This window comes from Protomyctophum parallelum (genome assembly GCF_964188405.1).
Source record: "Protomyctophum parallelum genome assembly, chromosome: 10".
NCBI lineage: Eukaryota > Metazoa > Chordata > Actinopteri > Myctophiformes > Myctophidae > Protomyctophum > Protomyctophum parallelum.
In genome coordinates, this window is record NC_139704.1 from 8,100,238 (window position 1) to 8,121,898 (window position 21,661).

Below are 21,661 nucleotides of genomic sequence, written 5' to 3' on the forward strand. Positions count from 1 at the left end.
GCCCCTCCTATATTCAGCTATTAGTGTAGATTTTCGTCTTGAATTCCCATTGACAATGAATGGATAATTTTACATCATAGTGTCTGAGCAAATAGACATAGTGTCTATTTTACGTCATGATGATGTACGATGATAAGAGCGCCCCTCACTTCACACGGATGTGTTTTTTTTTGTTTCCAACGTGACGCAAAGCGCTGCGTGGTGAGCTAGCAGATCTGCTATTTTCACAAATGTCTAATTTCTCTAATGGGTAACAGGCTAAACAGTTTGGGAACCACTGGCCTATAGAGGACACCTTCACCCACATAAACACATGGCTACTGCTACACCCTCATCTCTCTCAGAGAACACAGACCTCTCAACATGGATGGACCTCTCGCTGACTACAGAGTTTGAGAGCTTCGAAGTCAACGGGGCGAGATGAAAGTGAAATGTTAAGGAAAGCCCTTAAAGATGAAATCAAAGCTTCTGCCGCATGTGCAAACACACCGTGAGCTACGGCTGAGAGAGCCAACTGTGACAGACTTCAGAGATGTGGGAAGAACTAAGACCTGTGCCTGCTTGAACGTAAATCCCACGACGAGATAGTTTAGCGTCAATCTGAGAACACTCTCGGGGGGCAGGGGGTTTAAACGGTGAAAAGACTAAACTGAGATAAAATGTGACAGCAGCCAACCGACAAACGAGGAAGGGTCGGGATCCTCCACACTACTCTCCCGCATTTCCCCTTCTCTTCCTCGTCATTGGAGAAGATCAAACATGGCGAGTTCAGATAACTGAAAGTGGAACGCATACTGCATAGCAGATGTGTGATGATGATTATCAAGCATCTGTTCCTGATAGCCGCAATCCTCCATTGAGATTTAGTACTGATAAATAGATACAGCCTCGAGTGCCAGTTGCCAATTTTCGTCACTGCTTCTGTGACAGTTAAACCTAATTATTGCAACTCAAGTCAACACTTGTTTTCAGTTGAAAATGCACAAATTGGTTTTTTGTTGCCAAAGCATGAAATAATATGCATTTATGGTACTTTATGATACTACTTCATTGGTGGACTTGGTGGATACACAATGTCTCCCAGACCTACATTATGGTTAACCAGAGCTATTTAGATGAGAGAGTTGCGACAACCCCATTCACTTCATGGGGCCAGTCCAACGGAGGCTCCGGGCGGCTAGGGGGAGCTTAATAGTGACAAAGCTCTGCACCGGAAGTTCACGGAATGCACTGGACTCTATGGGAGTCGAGTAGACAAGGCATGAACCAACTTAATGTTTTGACTGTGACCTTTGTAAAAAATTAAAATAATCGATTTAGACAAGAGAAAGAAGACAAATCAGACGTTATTTTCGGATACCTTGTGTTCTGATTTGCAAACAATATAATTATATTGACGTCTCGAAAGCACACATTAAGAGTTTCTGCAATGCTGCAGCTGGGTGCCTCTCCGTCTTTGAGTTGGGCAGTATCATAAGAATACTGCCCGCGAGAATACTGCCTTTCAGTTACTTCAGTGAATGAAAGGCAACAGCCCAGCTTTAATGATCTTAAATCACTTTATTTTAGATAGTTCTTTTTTGTCGGATGCGTATTAAGATTAGACCCGCCAACAGACCGACATGCGGAAACAATGGTCGGACTACCGCTAGAACTGCGCTGCTCCCATGCTTGTTGCAGTTATGTTTAGGTTAGGGTTAGAGATAGATTGTCGTCTTGTCGATGTCGGACTAATGACTCATGGTCTACATTACAGAGACTTTAGTTGTCACCGCACAATATTTTAAAACAGTTGTCATGTTGCACACATACATAACATTGCTGATATTTGCGCCGCCCTCATTGAAAACAATGTATTTAAAACTCCCCTGCATGGGTCACGTGGCCGTGCTGTTTTCTGCCCCCTCATTGGCGGCGCTCTCTAGTCTACACATCTTTGTGGTTAATTAGCCTCACCAGACAGAAGTGAGAAGTCAGTAAGTTTACCAAGCTCAACCCTGTGAGCACAGCCTCCCTCCCTCTCCCTCTCTCTCTCTCTCTCTCTCTCTCTCTCTCTCTGTGGCTGTTTGTCCATCTGCTGGCCTGACGAACAGCGGAGAGAAATCTTGTCTTACAGGTCGGGGTGTATTTTTAGAAGTGCCATTCAAGGGTCAGCTGTGTTCTCCCTTTGCTTAAGGTCTGCATCGGGGGGTTATTTATGGTGTCAGTGGTCAGTGGGGGCCAAACTTGGCAGGGAATCTAAAGCTTTGCAAAGGGTGGGCATCGGTGCCCACTATGCGTTAGCATGGGAAGCCTTTTAACACATTTTCTGACACCATTGAACTCCGGCGCCGTCGCTTCCTTGCCAGCCGGATGCATGGCACGGAATATTTTATTTTGAAGTTAGGAAGACTATAAACCTGGCTTGACCTGTAAAGCTGAAGCAATCAAAAACATACATGCTCAAGGATCGTGCGATTACAATGAAACTGAACTTACTATTCAGTGGCATGATGTGATCTGCTCCAGGGTGGTGAAAGTTCAGGCCCATGCGTCCTGTAACAGAGAACATGACGTTGATTCGCAAAGGGTGGAAGACACAGAACAGAGAACTCGTTTGAAGCATTGCAGACAAATGAGAGCTAACAGGAAATGTTTAAGATGAATGAATTTTCGTAATCTGTCCATTCGTTAATTCAGTCTCAACACATACATACATACATAACGGGTGAGAGAGTGAGGATTTTGTGTGCACATCACAAAGCCATGTCTGTTGTTTTACATCCTAGAGGTGTTGGCAAATGGTAAATGGTGCATTTATATAGCACTTTTATCCAAAGTGCTTTACATAGATTGTGAAACCATGTAAGGCACCAGCCTGCACATCGGTAGCAATTAGATGTTCTTGCTCAAGGTCACTTCGACACTGGAGGAGCCTTGGATCGAACTGGGAACGTCACGGTTTCCCCATCCGGCCACTCTCTACTGGCCACTCTACCTCTGAGTCACTGTCGCCCGCTGGCCTATATGCTCTTAACCCATTCTGACCTGAGATCAGATTCATACGAGGTTTCCGCCGGACACACACTGGTCTGATGAACCCATTCTGTCCTGAGATCAGATTCTAAAAATGTCAGTCGCTCTTCGATTTTTCAAAAATAGCAGACCTACAAGCTCGTATCGCGCCACTCGGTGGCGCGATATGAGCTTGTAGATCTGCTATTTTTAAATAGCTAAAGCATGACATGATGCCAACACCAAAATGGGTGCCCGGTCAGAATGGGCTAGATCCTACCCATACAAATAAATAAGCAGAGAACTAACTTGTGCCAGGAATCCAGGATGCAAAAATCCTACCTATAGTTGGAGGACAAACTATTGCCACCTGCCGATCTTGACAACTAAACATTCTACGGGGCCCTGCTTTGAGAAATATGTCTGACGTGGCTTTTAAACAAACACAGGGCAACTATAAGCAGCTCTGCCTGAGTCAGTCATGAATATCAGTGGTTTTCAACCCTTTTTAGATCAAGGCCCATTATTTATTCTGCATTTGAGCCACAGACCACCATTTGATGACATGTAGCCTCTCAGACCTAAACCTTTAGCCGATTCTGTCCACAATTCCACGCTGTATTGATGTTGGTACCATTAGGAGAGATAACATGGAACCGTTGATCAAATTAACAATTATTCTACATGATCTAATTGTGTAGCTTCTAAACTAAGTAATAAAGATGTTTAACACTATATTAACTCTTGAGAGTTAAATATCACACTGCAACAGAAGGAAGAAGACTGCACACCGCTTTAAAAGCTCCCCAAAAACTTTATTTACCAGAGCGGAAGAAAACCACACAACGTTTGGGCCTCTGTGGCCTTCGTCAGGTATACTGGCCACCTGGAACTGCCTCAAGGACCACTGGTGGTCCCCGCACCACTGGTTGAAAACCACTGCTGTATATTATTTTGAGCAACCAACCACTAACACACATCAGTGGAATACATTTCACATTCATTACCCAACAGTCCTTAACAAAAGTTGGGTTCACCCAGACACAGCTTTGGTCAGCTAGCTCATCCTCCAGTGCCAATGACTCAACAGTCACAGTCAGGGGCAGGTGTCTGGGATAGACACCATGTCTTAGTTACCACACTGCTGTGTTGTATGCCTATATATAGCATCAACTATAACTGTGAGAGACAGGGCGGCTGTTTTTTTGGTGTGTGTGTGTGTGTGTGCGCGTGCGTACGTGTGTGTGTGTGTGTGTGTGTGTGTGCGTGTGTGTGTGTGCGTGTGTGTGTGCACGTGCACGTGCATGTGCTCGTGCGTGCGTGCGTGGCTGCTGCTGTGCGTGCGTGCGTGTGTGTGTGTGTGTGTGTGTGTGTGGCAAGCTGCCATGGTGCAAACTAAGAACATGACATGACAAAAGCTTCAAAACCCGGGCTACAGTAGACAGATTGCTGACGCGGGAGGGGGCCTCGATCCTGCTCTCATACAAACAACAGTGGAACTAGCGGTTAGAAGAGGGGGGGGGGAAGAGGGGGGGGGGGAGCGGCTGGGGCTCTACAGCTCAACAGATGTTGATTTCCTCATTCCTCTCAGCCAGCAATAATCCAGGGAACAGTGGGGCTTAGGGGTAGATAGATAGACGCAACGCAAGCAAGGGCTGTACACAAATATACAGAGCCAACAGAGGTGCGCGCGCGCACGCACACACACACACACACACACACACACACACACACACACACACACACACACACACACACACACACACACACACACACACACACACACAGTACACACACACACGTGACAATGTTTCAGTGTCACCCTGTAGCCTAGTATCTCTCTCTGCTGTTCCCAGATGGCCGTTATGAGTTGACCGAGTCCTTTATTGGGTCAGGCCAGGCCAGGCCAGAATAGCTTGACTCGGTAGAAAGCACCAGTTCCCCTGTGTCCTGTATTAGTGCTAACTGAGGATTTATCGACGCGGTGGAAATTGCTGGATCCAATCATTTGTTCTTGTTTCTCACCCACCTCCCAATTTTCATCCTCATCCAAGCCAGCTTTTATCCAACAGAATGACTCACTCAACTACTACTATTGTACAGTCTTGTATGCATTTAGTGAATTCTTGATCCCAGATGGCCATATAACTAATGCAACCATATTAATGTGAGCTTTGTTTCTCACATTACAGATAACTATGAGCATAGGGTACAGGCCAGGGCTCAAACCTTATACCCTATATTCACAAGATTTGTGTTCTAGAATAATCTTATAAGAAACAAGACTAAGAGAGTCTAGGGGCTAAGCCCACTAACAACCCATAAAGGCCATGCTAATTCTTACTCCCAACTGCACCAAACTGGTTTATCGCATATTCACTTAAGGAGTAACATACAGTTATTTTTCCCGGCGGCATGAATACTCTCAGCTGATTTTAAGGCAATGCAGCCATTATATTTTGAAGCTTGTATGGACATTTTGGCCTTAGCATGGTGCTATAGGAAATGCCATGGACTCACCAAATTCAGTAAGGGGTCATGAATGTAAAGAGAACATATCATGGTAATCCAGACAGTTATCTTGTTTTGATATTTTTGGGGCTTTTTCTGCCTTTATATTTGATAGTTACAGTAAGGTGAGTAAGCTGACAGTACAAGGTGTGTGTGTGTGTGTGTGTGTGTGTGGGGGGGGGGGGGGTAGAGAGATGGGGGGGGGTGTTGGATGGACATACAGACATACTTATCCCTAAGAGCAGGGCTAAACAAGCTACCCCATACAATGAATAGGGTTCAAGATCTAAGGCTGGGGGGAATTAACGGAAGCAACACGCCACTATCATGTAAATAGCTGTGGTCCTGCGATTGTCTTTGCATCTAAATCAGCCCTTAGTGACGGAGGGAGACAGTTGCCATCCCGAAAGCAGCAGCCTTAAAATAGCTCTTCAGATATAGCTGTGGGGCTTGTGCCATCTGCTTCCCTCCAGGGTTCAGCAGTGTGGCCTGGCCTGAGGGGCCAGGCAGGGTGGCGTGCTTGCTCCTGCCACTTTGCTCTATAGTGACATTTCCTCAACTGGAGGCTGCCGAGGAGGCTATTCTCAACCTTCCCTGTGATCACTGACTGAGGCTTGGCCTCCAGAGAAGACATGCCATTCACTTTCCCTCAGTGCCTGTTCACGGCGCGTCTGATCGTTTGCAGACTGGCAAATGGTCTCAATGTGACCACTGCACAATAAAATCTGGTTTTGTTGTGTATGGTGGTGGAGACTGGTGGATGGAGAGGCCTGCCTTTTCTCAATATATACTGTAAACTGAAGCCATGCTCGCTTAAACTGGAGAGCCAATGTGCCTTTTTAGGAGGCTGCAAAAGGTCTAGGCGAGGGGTTAAATTATATAGAATTATATGTTTTTTTATTGGGTGGGAAATAACTTAACAAAATGATACTGAATGTTGTCTTGAAATTCTTGCCACACTTGAGTAGCTCTACTCCAGCAAATGTTTTCACTTCAAATAATTCAAAATTATTTTCTTTTTCAAATGGCTAGTTTAAAAGATGACCAACATTGTGCAATAATGTATGTTTAAGAGAATACTAAAGCATGGTCGAACTGGACTACCCACTGGAATGCACTTAAGTTCCCCTCCGTCATCATACCAACAAGTTACAACCCACTTTTTGATTATGAACATTACATTTTGGTTAAAAATGAATGTCGTTGCTAATGACTATATATTATAATATATAATATATATTATATTATATTAGTACACAGCTTGGTTGAATGCTTCATTCTGATTGGTCAATCGCCAAATTCAGTGGTGTGTTATTTCTGGATAATGACCGCTCCGCTCTATAACAAACCACTGTGTAATCAAAGGCTCGGAGCACCTGGCTGCAGCTGCTGCGTTGCTTGGACTTTATGCTGTACCCGACATGACAGCCATGTGAACTAACACACAATGTCATTTAACTAAACGACATGCTTTCAAGAATGTTTTTGAAAACATTTGAAGCGAGAAATGGACGATGCTCTACCCGAAATGTGATTCCATTTGAACTCTCACTTCCTTGTTTCCGAGGCGACTCGTTAAGCCTCTGCGGGGCCAACTTGGAATACTTTCATTACTGTAATCAAGGAAATACTTTAGTTTTGTTGTCACTTTTGTGTCAGTTTATTAATTTGTGGACTAGCCGTGTAATGAGTGGGATAATGTCTGGCTATAGGTGGTCATTGTTGGGAGATAATTCACCTTCACCCTTACTTATACGGTAATCATCACCCTTACTTATACTGTGGGTATAAAGCATTAGTGCTTAAATACACCACATAATGCAATTATAAGATACATGATGATGGGAAAGAGGATTGCACATTTCATCAGAATTAAGCATAAAGTAGTTCAACTTCTACTAGATCTCCCGATCACGGATGAAGGAAGGCTTTGGAGGGAGCTCTCCATGACTCTGCCCAGGCCACGTTTCTCTCCCTATGTTCCACATTACAGCACATGTATACAGTATTAAAGCTGCCCCAAAACTGTACTGTGGTGGAAGAAGAAAAAAGCAGCCTTGATTATGAGAGGAGGGAAGGCGTGCCAGCGGAGAGGTTTGGAAATGTTATCCCTGCAGACAAAGCCCCTTCCAACTCCAGAATGTCACACTCTAGCTGGCTGCTACTGTAAAAATCACACCATAATATGAAGTGAGTGGTGACTTTGGAGTCAGGCACAGTTAACATTGGCTTACTAGAATTGTCGACCTCTGGGTGTAACGGGGGGAAATATATATACCGGTATATATAATTATACATTTAAAAAAGAAATTTCAATACTAAAAACAGTGCCACAGCAGGTCACCCAGCGGTACTGCAGTTGTTCGAGACCCAGCGAAATCCATGGTCGACCGCGACGAATGGCCTTGGCACTTGGCGGCTCGCCATGGCGTTTGGCCGAATTCGTTGACGGTTTTCGTCACGGCATTGCAGCCGTTCGTCGAGGAGAACGGCCCGTTGAGTTGTTCCTACTCCATACGGACATAGGGACACACGAAGCGAGTCATTGGAGCAGTGTGCACCGATCAAAAAACTTCAATTATCAACACTGCTGTAGCAATAAGATACCGTACACCCACAAGAGGAGCAGTGTGTTTTCACAAGCCCAGTGCATTAATACTGAGTGAGACAGGCAGGGCAGAGCAGTTTATTACAGAACCTGGTCAGGGGAATAGCCTTGTTGTGTTCCTATCTTTCTGTGTGGCCTACTTCTAGTATTCGTCACAAGCTCTGCCTAAGAGCCCAGCCCAGGATGACATTATTTATGACAGTATGAGCCAAAGTTCATATCTGGCAGACATGTAAAAATTATATTAAAAACGAACGCAAACTCAATAGAATTGAATGGTTGTGCAGAGCCAGAACACACTCAAATATTAGTAGGTTGACACATTTTTATACTGTAAGAGAAATGAGGCCAAAGTGGATTGACCACGCACTGTGGGCTGGTAATAATAAATATAGCTAAAAGAATCTGCTATCGTCATACATTTTAAAGGCTTTTATTTTCAAATTTCAATATAGCCTGAACCCCAACAGGGCTGTTATGTTATGCATAACATATCTTGGCTTAGGAGATGCTGACAAACTGTGTTTTTCTTTTTTTTTCAGTGACGAAACAAGTCCCGACTTGTTCTTTTGAGCTGGACATGGATCAGCCAAGTCATGCTGGCAGGAGCATAGTTTTACCAACAGTCTCTTCACCTTAGCAGGGTGGGATTTAACCTTTCACACTGCCAACAAACACACAGCCTTATCTTTTCCAAGTCATTAGTAACTGTTTAAAGTACAGACCGGGCATCTTTGGGCTGTTGTCGATGATGATCACCTCAGGAATCGTTAACAACAAGCACGTGTCTACAGGTCACAGAGGTCAAGTCCAGTGGGTCAGAGATTCAGAGTCGGTCACCCTCAAGCACAACCGGCTGTGTTTTTGGGGGGATTGACCTTTCACCTCCAAGTCAAGCCACCTTGGCCGCTTTCTGACCCTGGGCACAAGCAAAGAGTCTACGGTCTACGCTGACCTTTGTCTCTTCTCCTCCTCCTCCAAACATGCAGGGTTGTTCCTGTCTGGCCAGACTCAACTTTGTCAGACAAAGGTTTCACATGACTCTCACATGGATGAAAGCAAAATCAAACCTCATGACTGAAAATGTTTGTATGACCAAGTCCTAATGTGCGATTTGTGAAACCACACACTAGCACCGCTTCCCCAATGGTTTGGTTTTTGAGAGATTCTAGAGAAATGATCACAACCTAGACTTCTAAGGTTTAACCACCCTTGTCTAATCTGCCTCTGACATGTGCAGTGCTGGCATTTCAAGTTTTCCACCTGATAAAAAAAAAAGCGTGCTCGTCAACTTTAATCCACTGACCGATGTTCCTGTCAACAAGCACAAAGGCAAACACCGTCACCACTTGCTGTCCCTCGACCACCGACTTCACGGCTTAAACCTGCCATGAGAATTGAGGAGACATTAAGCTTTCTTAGAACAGTTGTTGCAGCTTACAGGAAACTGTGCTGCTCAATTTCAGGTGATTAAAAATCAAGTTAATTGGCCTGGGTCCAGGCACCTTGGCTGGTATAACCCAGCATGACAGTGTGTTGCAGGTTCGAGTCCCGATCCCGATGACCTTTTCTGTGTGTCTCCCCCCCCCCCCCCCCCCCCCATCTCTCTCCCCGTTTCCTGTCAAGCTACTGTATATCAATAGAGGCAAAAAAAGCCCAAAAATCTTTGGGCTGGAAGTTAATCAATTTCAACCGTGATAAATACCCGTCTTACAGATAAAGAGACAATGCAATGGAATGTGTAATGGACGCTTGGGGGAGATCACGTGTGACAGACCAGATGACGGACGGACGGTGCACAGCATGTGGAACTGTGAAAATAAAGACTATATACGGACGAAAGGTTGGGGCGAGTTCAACCATCGAGTCCTTAACGCGGGGACCCTGTGAGGGTCCTGGTGATTTAATGTCACCGTCAAGAGACTGCCGCATGTAAGGAAGTGGTTGTGCGGTGATGAAACAGAGCAGTGACTGTTTGGCTGCTATAAAAGCTGAGAAAACACTTGGCAAAGGAACCTGTGACAGCCTGACAAGAGCGTTAGATGAAAGCTCTTTGTACGACATGTCACAGTTGATTTGCATGTCAGAAACTATTTGTATATGTACCGTCTGTGTGTGTGTGTGTGTGTGTGTGCGCGCGTGCGTGCGTGTGTGCGTGCGTGCGTGTGTGTGTGTGTGTGTGTGTGTGTATGTGTGCGCACGAGGTGGGAATGGGTGGGTGCTAACAGTCAGTCTACACACGTGAGCTCAGCTGACCCAGTTCAGAGACTCCGTGCACTCCCAGTGTTTGGCACAGCAGAAAGAGCCTGTTTGTTTAGGATACTGAGCCCCCCTCCACCCCCCCCTGCCCCCCTGCAAAACAACGCAGCGGTTCCCTGGGCATACCATTCCGACTGGATTAATGAGTATTTAGGAGAGGATTGCGAAAATTAAGTGTCACACCCCCCGCCACCACCCCACACCACCACATACCCACACTTTCAAGTTTCAACCAACTACTCCCTAAATAAACCGAGGAAAACAAGTTGAATCTTAAAGATCCCTGCCCATCTGTCTTGTCTGAACAAAGCTTGAGGGACCCCGGAAATTCTCAAGTCTGGTCACACAACGCATACCCACACCCTCAACACACTTTCAACCAACTCCTCCTTAAAGCCTAAACAAACCGAGGAAAACACATTTAATCTAAAGAAGATCCCTGCCCATCTCCCTGTCTGAGCCAAGACTGAGGGACCCCAGCCATTCGCAAGTCTGCACACAACAATACAAACAAGTAAGAGAGAGAGAAAAAAGCACAAACAAGGAAGAACTCGTAAAACACTCGAGGAAGAACAACTATTCTGGTCACAATGAGAAGTATGCAAGAAATGTCTGTGATGGAACATTGGTGGGCAGGGCTCATTTGTTTGGGGAACATGCATTGCTTTGCCTGCTAGTCCAGTTGGTTACTATGGGAGGCCACCTGGAAATGACAGGTCATTTTCTTATGGCAAAACGTCATTGGCAAAGATCACACATGAAGTTAAGAGAGGGGTGCTCTTATCATCATACATCACATTCTGTGCTCAGCCAATCAAATCATTTCCGTGGTACACACAGACAAAAGCTTGGCATAGGAAAAACCAAGGACTGGAATGAAGGCCAGGCCCAAGGTAAGCTTATTGACTTCTAGGACTGACTGGAGAGCAGAGTGGAACCTGGGCTGTGGCATGCTCAATCGATAAATACTTTACTGATCACACGACGCTGGTACCAACAGGACCCACCAACGAAAGAACATTGGATGGATATTACTGAGGAACTGTATGTCATGGAAAAACTAACATTCATACTTAGACTACAAGAGGATAAGTTCTATAAAAAGTGGGAAAAGTGGAATCTCTTCTTTCAGCCTATCGATAATGTATGAGGATTTCAATTAATGTATCCTGTAATATGAAAAATACAGCCTTGTTTTTGTTTTGTTTCCTTTTTTTGTCCCTTGCTTTGTTTTTTTTTGTTTTTTGTATTGACTGGTTTATTTGTTGTCTTTGTCTTTTTTTTATCAATAAAAAATAAGTGAAAAAGAAAATACTTTACTGATACTAAAGGAATTTCAGTAGAAGGAAACCATGCAAGGCACCAACCTGCACATCAGGAGTAATTAGGGGTTCAGTCAGTGTCTTGCTCAAGGACACTTTGACACTAACTGTGGGGGAGCCCGGGATCGGACTGTTGCCATCCAGCCGATCTACCGGCCACTCTACCTACCCCTGTGCCACTGCCGCCCCACTGAGGAGGGGCTAGGTAGGAATGTAGACCCAAGCCAGCCCCTTTTCCCACCTTTTCACCATCCCTCTTTTGTTATCTATACCTTTTCCTTCCTCTATCCGCCACTCTACAACCCAATGGCAAAGGTTTCACTGGTCTGGTCAGGCCCCTCTTTGGGCCTGACTAGAATGACCTTTCTTTTCTGTTTAAAACAATGCCCTCTGTACACACGACTGGAAAAACAGACCCTACGCATGAGAAAGCAACAGGGCTCTGTTCATTCTATACCCCCCTTGGCTGCTTCTCCCTAAACCCAGCCTTTCCATTGTTGAGTGACTGTAAAAACAACAGCCGACCTGACAGGGGTGCGTTTTGGCCAACTGGATCCAACATTTTTACAACAGGCACGTGACCTATACGGGCAAAATATTAGCTTAAGAGGTCCGACATACACTGGATGGCCTCGAAAAGTGGTGTGAAGAAAGATTTCCATTACTCATCATTGCTGAAACCCTCCATTGTCCTCGAGTAGAGCTTACAAATAAGGATTCAAAAGGTGCTACATCTGTGCTTGCCAGTCCCCCCCCCCCCCCACACACACACACAATTTACAATGTAGGCATTTAGCAGACGCTCTTAATCCAGAGCGATTTACATTAAGCAATAACAAAAAGCATGGCATACATCACATACATGAAACATGCGTAAGCTAAGAACGTACCAGTGGAGTATCTAATATATAGTATAATGAAACTATATATAAACTATACTATACTATACTATACTATACTATACTATACATATGTAGTATGTACTATAAAGTGCTATGACTACATACAATGTTATTCTAGTGCTGTCTACGTAACATGCTATAACACAACACACACACACACACACACACACACACACACACACACACACACACACACACACACACACACACACACAGTGGACCAGGACTAGTTTAGGGATAAATTGTACCACTACTAGGGTAGGGTTACATCAGTATGTTGTCATTGCATTCGTTTTAACCCATTTAGGACTGAGGCTGATTCTAAAAGAAATCCTTCTAAAAAGATTTCTGAATTCTATTTTGTTGCTATATACTGTACACAGCAACAACTAATCCCAAAAGGGGTTCCCGTCTTGACAGGTAAAAACCCCCAAAGGGGTTCCCGTCCTAAATGGGTAGTATATTGAAATGCAATACAGCAGACAATAATCACTCAGCATTCATGTTCACAACATCATACTGGTCCAGTTAATATAAACAACAGACATGTCATTATCACAGCACTTATCACACACAATTTAGCAGAAGGCAAGAGAGAAATTACAGAGGTAAATACATGCAAGTTGGCAATTAACCCATTCTGAACGGGCACCCATTTTGGTGTCAGCATCATGTTATGCTTTAGCTATTGAAAAATAGCAGATCTACAAGCTCATATCGCGCCACCGAGTGGCGCGATACGAGCTTGTAGGTCTGCTATTTTTTGAAAAATCGAAGAACGACTGACATTTTTAGAATCTGATCTCAGGTCAGAATGGGTTCATCAGACCAGTGTGTGTCCGGCGGAAACCTCGCATGAATCTGATCTCAGGTCAGAATGGGTTAAGACCACACTAGACTAGTGCACGCACGCACCTTAGAGTATATATGAATAGAGACGGCATCCGAGTCCTCCTTCCATCCACTTGCATTAAGTTGCTCAAAAGCGCATGAGGCGATTTCACTCCTCCTTCCGCGTAGGATCAGAGTGCATTCTGGGATGGATTTGCCCCAAACACATGAACGCGCTGCCGTTGAACGTGCACGGACGCGCACGAGCGCGCTGCCGTCGTGAACGTGCACAATGATAGTCAACGGACCAGCGCGCGTTTATGTGTTTGGGGCCAGGCTGCAATACCTTCATTCGGCCACTATGTCCATTTCGCCTCAGGGTTTCCTCTGGGTGCCGTCTCTATTCATATATACTCTAAGGCACGCACGCACGCACGGTAACATTATAAAAGATTTTGCAGGTAAGGCCAAGGTTAATTACTGATTTTACGTTGCATAAAATTGTGATCCATACTGTATTGGTGCTAGAGGGGGCAAATAGAGAGACGATGCACCCATGAAGCCATAACAACCCAAATAAGTGTGGACATAATAATAAATAATATTCCTAACCTGCAAAATGATTCCTCCATATAATATCAGCGATTGTCATTGGTGGGCCACCGACAGGGTGTAGTTTACCTTTGTCGTGGTCAGTCCTTATCATATCCATTAAGGAATTCTCCAAAGAGTGCAAGCTAAATGCATCAAAGGGCCGATTCCGGTCCTGCAAAACAACAAGAAGAAACAGAAAGCGGATTGAGGTTCAGAGTCATTCTGGTGATGGTGAAGATGGCGCAAAACATACCTGAGAAGGTGTTCTTTAACCGTGATTATGGGTTCTTTGGTGAGTGGGTGCAGGCTTAGATAAATATCTGTCACACCCATAATCACAGCACAGCACACCCATCTCACGTATTATGGCATTTATATAATGGTCACAAACCACAGTATACCTCAAAGATGCCAAAGGAGTGCCAGCTCCCTTGTTGGCAGCTGGCAATTCTTTGGCACCTTAGTTATAGTATAACCAAATACATGTTCTGTAATAAACGGCAAAACTATCCCAAGAATCATCCAGAATCAAGTCTAGACTTTTAATGACGTGGAAAAAAAAATAGCACCCCATGTTACATAATGTGGCAACCACAGTGGTCGCCCCTCACTTCACACGAATGTGATTTTTTAATGAATCCCATTAAAGTCATTGCCAATTGAAAACCCTGACTTGTTGGACTTGGGGAGGGTGTAGACTCAAGGTCATTACACACTGGCGAATTAGCGATGCGATATATTCGTGCGAATAATTCGCATTTAAAAAAACCAATTGAAGTCCATGCAAGCTTCCACATTAGTGGCGAATGTGCGAAAATGCGACCGTTTTTGCTTTTATTTGTTCGCTCTGGTGTCGTATTTTGCAGAGATTCGCAGGCGAACTGCAACATGCAATATTTCGCATTTTCAAATCGCTTATTCGCATCGCGTCGCTAATTCGCCAGTGTGTAATGACCTTAAGGCTGCACAATATATCGTTATCGAGGTATGAACATGCGCAATATCAGTATCGCAAAAAGGCATCGGTATCGCGATATCGCGTGAGTGAAATTGTCTTGTTGTTATGCTTTTTTTTTCATAATGAGTTTTCAATGTTGCATCACTTAAGATACAGAATATGACATTTTAACGGTAATATTGTATATCGTATCGATATTGCAATATTTGGCATAAATACAGAGATGTGAAATGTTGTCCATATCGTGCAGCCCTAGTGCAGACAGCCACGTATCTCTTCCGATACATGATCATGATGCGACATCACCAGCCGCTTCTTTTCATCCAGGTTTCACTGGGAGGATTATAAATGCGTGCAGAGGAACTGTCCCATTTTCGCTCCCTGCTGCTGAACTGGCCCTCGATCAAAACAATAATGAAATGAGAAAAATGAAACGAAAAAATAAATACAGAACGTAGCTGAACCAATACAATTAGGATCCAGAACAGTCCACGGTCTAAACAGATTTAGTTAAGATAGGCATGGTCTACTCTAGAAAGCAATCTTCCATATCAGTGAGGTGGTAAGCAGGCATGCACCAAGGGGTTATTACACAACAGAGTGACTACTGTCATATACTGTACGTAGGTTACAGACTCAATCGGGTTCAGTTGGGGGCACAAGTGCAAGATTGTCAACGTGTGACAGAAAAGTCTTCAATGCTTTTTGTTTTTTTACATACATATAGCATATCTCAGAGATCCAGCGGGAATGTGAGGGTGGATATGTTTTTTTTTTCCTCCAGTGCATCAGAATAAGATGTCTTGTCAGAAGAGTCGCAAAAGCAACATAGTCTGATTGATATTTATGCCGAGAAATGGTCTCAGGAAGGATTATATATTAATAAATAATAGGGGATGGATCTATGGGCAACCGTAACACATCTGAAATAGTGTCAAATATAGATTGCAACACCCCATGTTCCGCACATACAGTATATGAATTATGAACACGAGTCACGACCCATAATGGCTTCCCAGGTTGCGTCAGAGATTATCCTCCTCCAGACCATGGGCCCAAAGAGTTTTATAAGCAGTGGTTGAGGGTAAATGAAGATCAAATAGTGAGGTATAGAGTAAAGCTATCTTTCCCTTAAGTGTAACAGGAGCTGATGCTATGAATATGTCTACAGGGAATTAAGTGGAAAGGTCGGGAAGCTGGTACATTTGCTAAGAACCTTTTTTTTTTCAAAAATGCACACCTCAGAAGGCTAGTGACAGGTGCGTAGGGCAATCGTCTGTCCTGATGAAGGTCTAATCGACCGAAACGTCGACCTAATAAAGAGCAACACATCTGACAGTGTGCAGGACCTTTTCTTTGTTTTTCAAAGAAACCCTTTTTAACATTTGCTACAAACAAAATCACAGGCTTGCAAATAACGGAAAAGATCCAATTTCAGCCATGGGAAAATATATGCATTACATGCAGTACGTTTAGCCTTGTTGTTGAAATTCTGGTTGGTTACCTTGCTCAAGGGCAGATCAGTGTAGCCAGCACACTGCGTGTACCAACAGCACCCTTACATCAGCTAAGCTAAGCAAGACGGGAACAAACTGCCACTCTAACCTCAACCAATCTAGGCCAATACAAATTAGGAGCTTGAAAGTAGACATTAGTCAAGCTTTGCTAAATTAGATTAGTTCTGTGTCAGCCTTTTCAGTAAAACTTGGGTGAGCATCTGGGACATCTCTTGTTTTTTTTTTACAAAATGTCACTTGCATTCAATGAACTGGATTTTATTTTTCTTGTAGATTCATACCACAAAGTCATGTGGAGGATAACGGTCAATATTGTGGTGGTGTTATTTGGAACTTGTCAATTGTAATATGAAACACCTTACCACTTCACTTCTAGTAAACACACACACACACACACACACACACACACACACACACACACACACACACACACACACACACACACACACACACACACACACACACACACACACACACACACACACACACACACACACACACACACACATTCTTCAATGCAACTGTTTTTTCCCCTTCTTTTTTTAAGTTGGGTTGTGAAGGGCTGCTAAGGGGTTCAATGTGACAAGTTCCTATAGGGTTGAGTGCCATTTGGTATGCGTTTGAATCTGTAATTTACAGAACCACTCTCAACCAATTTCCTGGTTCTGTGATGCCCAGACAGGTCCATTTGAACCCAGGGGTCGATACAGAAAGTCAATGCAATGTCACCGCTATATTATATTCACGGTTTGGGCTCAACACACCACACGCTGTTGATTAAATATTTGGAACTCTAGCGTAGACAAATGAATGAATAAAGAATGTCATTTGGGCCAAAGGTAAAGACTGTGAGAAAGTATAGCTGGCATGCCTGACAATGAGAGCCAGAGCTAGGTGCTAGCCTTGGCAGCTGTGTCCTGTGTCCATTGCCCTCGTCAGGGCCACATTGTTTGCACACCACGGCTATTGTTGTGCATTCGGCTGAGCATTCAAAAGTGTTATTCCCCCACTCTGGACCCGGCAGTGCGGCATAGATAAAAATCTGCCCACTTGGTACAAATGGCAAACACTTAAAACGCTGAGCTTTTCATTCTCCCCCCCTCATCTCCTGTCAGACACACATGCATAAACGCAGTCGGAGGGTGGGAGATGATGGCTCACTCATGGTGAAATCACCTGAGGACGACCACGTTATGTACCCACCATAAACCATGCAGCCCCGTTCTTGTTACACATTTGACTGCTGTTAATACACCACATATGCAGGAGGCACAGCATGTGGACCGCAGGTTGAGATCAGCCCGTCTCGAAGGCTGCCTGCCTGTGCTTCAATTACTCTTTCGTTATGACCCATAAAATGATAATGCATTTTAGGAGAAAAGGCACATGATTGAGAGCAGGCTTAATGCGTTTGATTTGTTAAATAGAGAGTCAAGAGGGGTAAGTCAAGGGGCAAGTCATATTTAGGTTAGTGCAGTTGACCCTGGATTGATCTGTTAAATATTGCCTGTGAAAATTGAGCGTTGGTTTAAAAGTGTATTAAGCAGAAGTGAAGAAACAAGCTCTCGTTTATGAACTGCTTCAGTTTGTGTGCCTCAGCCTCAGCTAAAAAAATAAATTTAAAAAGAAAAAACATCTTGGCAAAGTGCATATTTTGTTCAATCAATTAGAATGACAGCGTAATTTGTCACATGTATGTAGATTTCACAGTCGGGCTGTGTATTAGTGTAGAGAGCGTACCCAATGCAAAAAGTTAATTAAAAAAATTAATTAGACAAGCAATCATAAAATGCACGTTACTCCTGACACATTGAAAATGCAAATTATACGTTTTACGCCTTCAACCTTGACAGCGCTCCTGCCATTTTGCATAACCATCGGACTACATTTGACTGCAGAACCTGCCTGTCACTCAGCTAGCTAAACTCCCTACATCCCATCTGATATGAAGTGATAGGGATCGCCACAGTGTGCACAACAATCGCCTCCGCCATCATGTCAAATGAGGGTGTCTCCCGAGACGTTCATGTGACTTTGTTTTCTAAGCCTCACATGAACATGCTAAGTTGAATTCCGCACATTCCTGGCACTTTAAGCAGAAGCCAACAACAGGCGAGCACAAGCACATGCGAGAGCACATGGCAGTTAAAATCAGCAGTGTTCATCTGTCGACTTTGAAAGTATCTTGGGTGGGGATCTACAGAATCCACAGCAGATATACACCTGGCACCAGTTGTCAGAGTGGTTTACTTCATTTCTCTGGCCTGCTCAGCGCAGCTATTTTGCCTGAGTTTCACTTCAGCAAATAAATAGGCCACTCTATACAGCCTGACATGTGGCCCTCTGACCTTGTGTCCTGGTGATAATAACTAGCTCTGTGAGTCGTCGATAGCCAAGTCAAGAGAAAATAGATTGAGGCTCACCAGAGGAAACAGAGTAGTAAAGGGAGAGACAGACTGACACACACAATCATTATCTCCACAAAAAAGGGGAAAATAAAAGGGGGCTTGGTATATGCTTCAAGCTGGCTGGAATTTCACCCTGCACTAGCTACTAGGGCAGCGTTTCCCTGGCACATGCTGTCCTCTCTGCAAGTTTCATGTTTTGGCTCACACGCCGTAGTCCAGGACTTCCTTTTAAATGGTTGAACAATACTGCTCTTTATTAAGCCGGTGACCTAAGAGGGTGTTTGTTTGTTTTCAGGAATACAGTCCATGACTAAACATATAAGGGGGATGCACATGACTGATCATGTGAAATCATATGGAGACTCTGTGTGTGTGTGTGTGTGTGTGTGTGTGTGTGTGTGTGTGTGTGTGTGTGTGTGTGTGTGTGTGTGTGTCCGTGTGTGCGTGCATATTTTGTACACATTTTGAACTTGTGAAATGGGACATTCTGCCGATACTTATTTTGTACTCTACTTGAATACATTTTGTACTTATATTTGTAACGGAGTACATCTACTTTGTTTATTGCTTTATTGAGTCAGAAACATGTACAATTTATTGTAGAGAAAAACGTGTTCTGTTCCCTTCACCTATAGCTTATACACTTTTTTCTTCTTTTTTTTTAACTTAAACATTGAGTACATTTTCCACGAAAATGGTCAATGATCATTATTATTAATCGGTGTTAACAAGGTATCATGACAGCGAGACGCCCACTTTTGCAGAACAGGCCAATCAACGCAGAGCATCGTGTCCTTTTAAACCCCCCGAGAGAGAGAGCGAGATAGAGAGAGAGTGAGCTGGCATCAAGAGAAGCAAATTTAACCGTTTCATGCAATGCAACAATAATAATAAACCGTGCAAAACCGCTCGTACATGAACATAAGACTTGGCCTGTGTGTTTTGAATGTGCCACTCGTTATACAGTGCATACTAATAAAATAATACATATTTATTGATTAGGCCTACTTCCTGGTCAATCGACTTGACAGCACATCAAAGTGTGTTGGTTGACAGCTGTTGGCGTAGATTTTGTATTGGAAATGTGTGTCGTCGTGTCGCTCAGAAGTAGTCCAGTGAGTCTGTGTGTGTAGGCTATCTTATCGAGTGAAGCTTTATTTTTATTTTTTATTAATTTGCCCTGGTCGTAATAATGTCAAATGTATATGATTGAAGGAAACATCCACCTATTTGAAAATGGCTCTGAAGGTCATGTCCTATGCTGCTATAGTTACTACTGCTCATTTGTAAGATTTTGAAAACATCGTCAACAGCAACTATTAAGGTTTTAGTAACAGTATGGTGGATATATTTTTTTTTTACATTTTCTCGATTTAGTGTAACAATTAGTCTACCTAGTAGCCAGCACCTATAGGCTACCTATCATACAGATATCCTGCCATCAAAACATCAATTCAGCTACATGCCTATAAATCGGCATAATAGGCTATAGCTATATTAAACGGATAGAATTATGATTATGAGGCATTCAGGTTTACCTGAAAAGGCAGTATATTGTTGCTGTTGTCCGTCCTAAAGCCGCTGTCCTCCATCCAGGACTTGGGGGTGAGGGGACCGGCTCTCGGGAATTTCGGGGGCGCTATAATGTTGCTAGAGTAGGGCTTATTTTTCATGGGGGAGATGGGGTTCATCGGAGAGGGCACCCCCCCGACGCCCACCACGGCTCTCCCGCCCCGGGGGTCCCTTCCTGCCTGCAGGCCGCTCCAGGGGTTGGAGCCGGCCGTGCTCCACGCAGCGTTCTGGTGGTTATTCCAAGCGGACGATGAGGCGGAGGAAGACGAGATCCCCCCCTTGCTGTTCATGATGGTCTGATAAGCGTTCCTCTGAGCAGGGAAGGGGCCTTGTTGGTTGGCCGGGCTGACTACGGGGGATCTCCTCTGCTGCTGGGGCTGCTGCTGCTGCTGCTGCTGCCCGGCTTGTTGCTGCTGTTGATGCTGCTGCTGAGACTGAGCCAAGCCGATCGACTGGGGCGAGAAATTACCTCCGAACTGCACGCCGCCGGGGTTGACGTTGACGTGGTGGTGGTGGTGGTGGGGGAAGTTCTGGAAAAGCATCGTCCCGTTCACCGACGGTATTCCTTGGAAAAAGCTATCGTCCACCACGGCGTTGTTCGTTGTCGCGGTGGTTCCACCTCCTCCTCCTCCTCCTCCTCCGGTGGACCAAGTGCTTCCAAACGACGGGGAGAGGGTGCCACCGGTCTCCTGCTGCGGCTGATGAAAACTCAAACCCGGCAGGATCGGTGACTCCATCGGCACTTTCTCTCTGTTGCTGCTGCTGCTCGGCGTTGCTGCTGCTGCTGCTGCTGCTGCTGATGAAGCTGCCTGGTGGTAGTTGGTGGTCACGGTGGTCGACGGGCTCTCCTCCGATGAAGCAGGGGCTTCTTCTTCTGATGATGATGATGAGGGGGTCGGGGTAGAGGAGGAGGGAGGGTCTACTACGTCTGTCGGATCCCGCTGATGATGATGATGAGGCTGGGCTTTGTTTTTGTCCATCAGTAAATCATCCTGCATGGTTTGCTGTTGAGCTGGAATGGAGGAAAGTAGACGGAGAGAGAGGAGTTGAGTTATGTGTGTAGGAGGATATGTCGCCCTTGTTGGTTGGTTGAACGAACGACTTCACGGAACATAGCGATCCTTAATATTATAATAAGGACTGCAGGTATAATTGCAAAGCTGGCAACCCATTCAGCCGGGGGTG

General features: G+C 44.5%; 1 protein-coding gene across 7 annotated transcripts in view; it reads right to left on the reverse strand.

Annotated features, from left to right (window-relative positions):
- Window positions 1-21,661, reverse strand: part of cpeb3 (cytoplasmic polyadenylation element binding protein 3) — a 55,197-nt gene that overhangs the window by 31,630 nt on the left and 1,906 nt on the right. For 4 of the 7 annotated variants that reach the window (XM_083775234.1, XM_083775231.1, XM_083775232.1 and 1 more), the window contains exons 2-4: window positions 20,443-21,488; window positions 14,040-14,193; window positions 2,479-2,535 (exon numbers count right to left, since the gene is read on the reverse strand). In XM_083775234.1, coding sequence (XP_083631360.1) covers window positions 2,479-2,535; window positions 14,040-14,193; window positions 20,443-21,474 — 1,243 coding nt within the window. In that variant the 5' untranslated portion in view covers window positions 21,475-21,488. The remainder of the gene's footprint in view (window positions 1-2,478; window positions 2,536-14,039; window positions 14,194-20,442; window positions 21,489-21,661) is intronic. The other 3 variants (XM_083775236.1, XM_083775235.1, XM_083775237.1) reach the window with 1 other exon arrangement.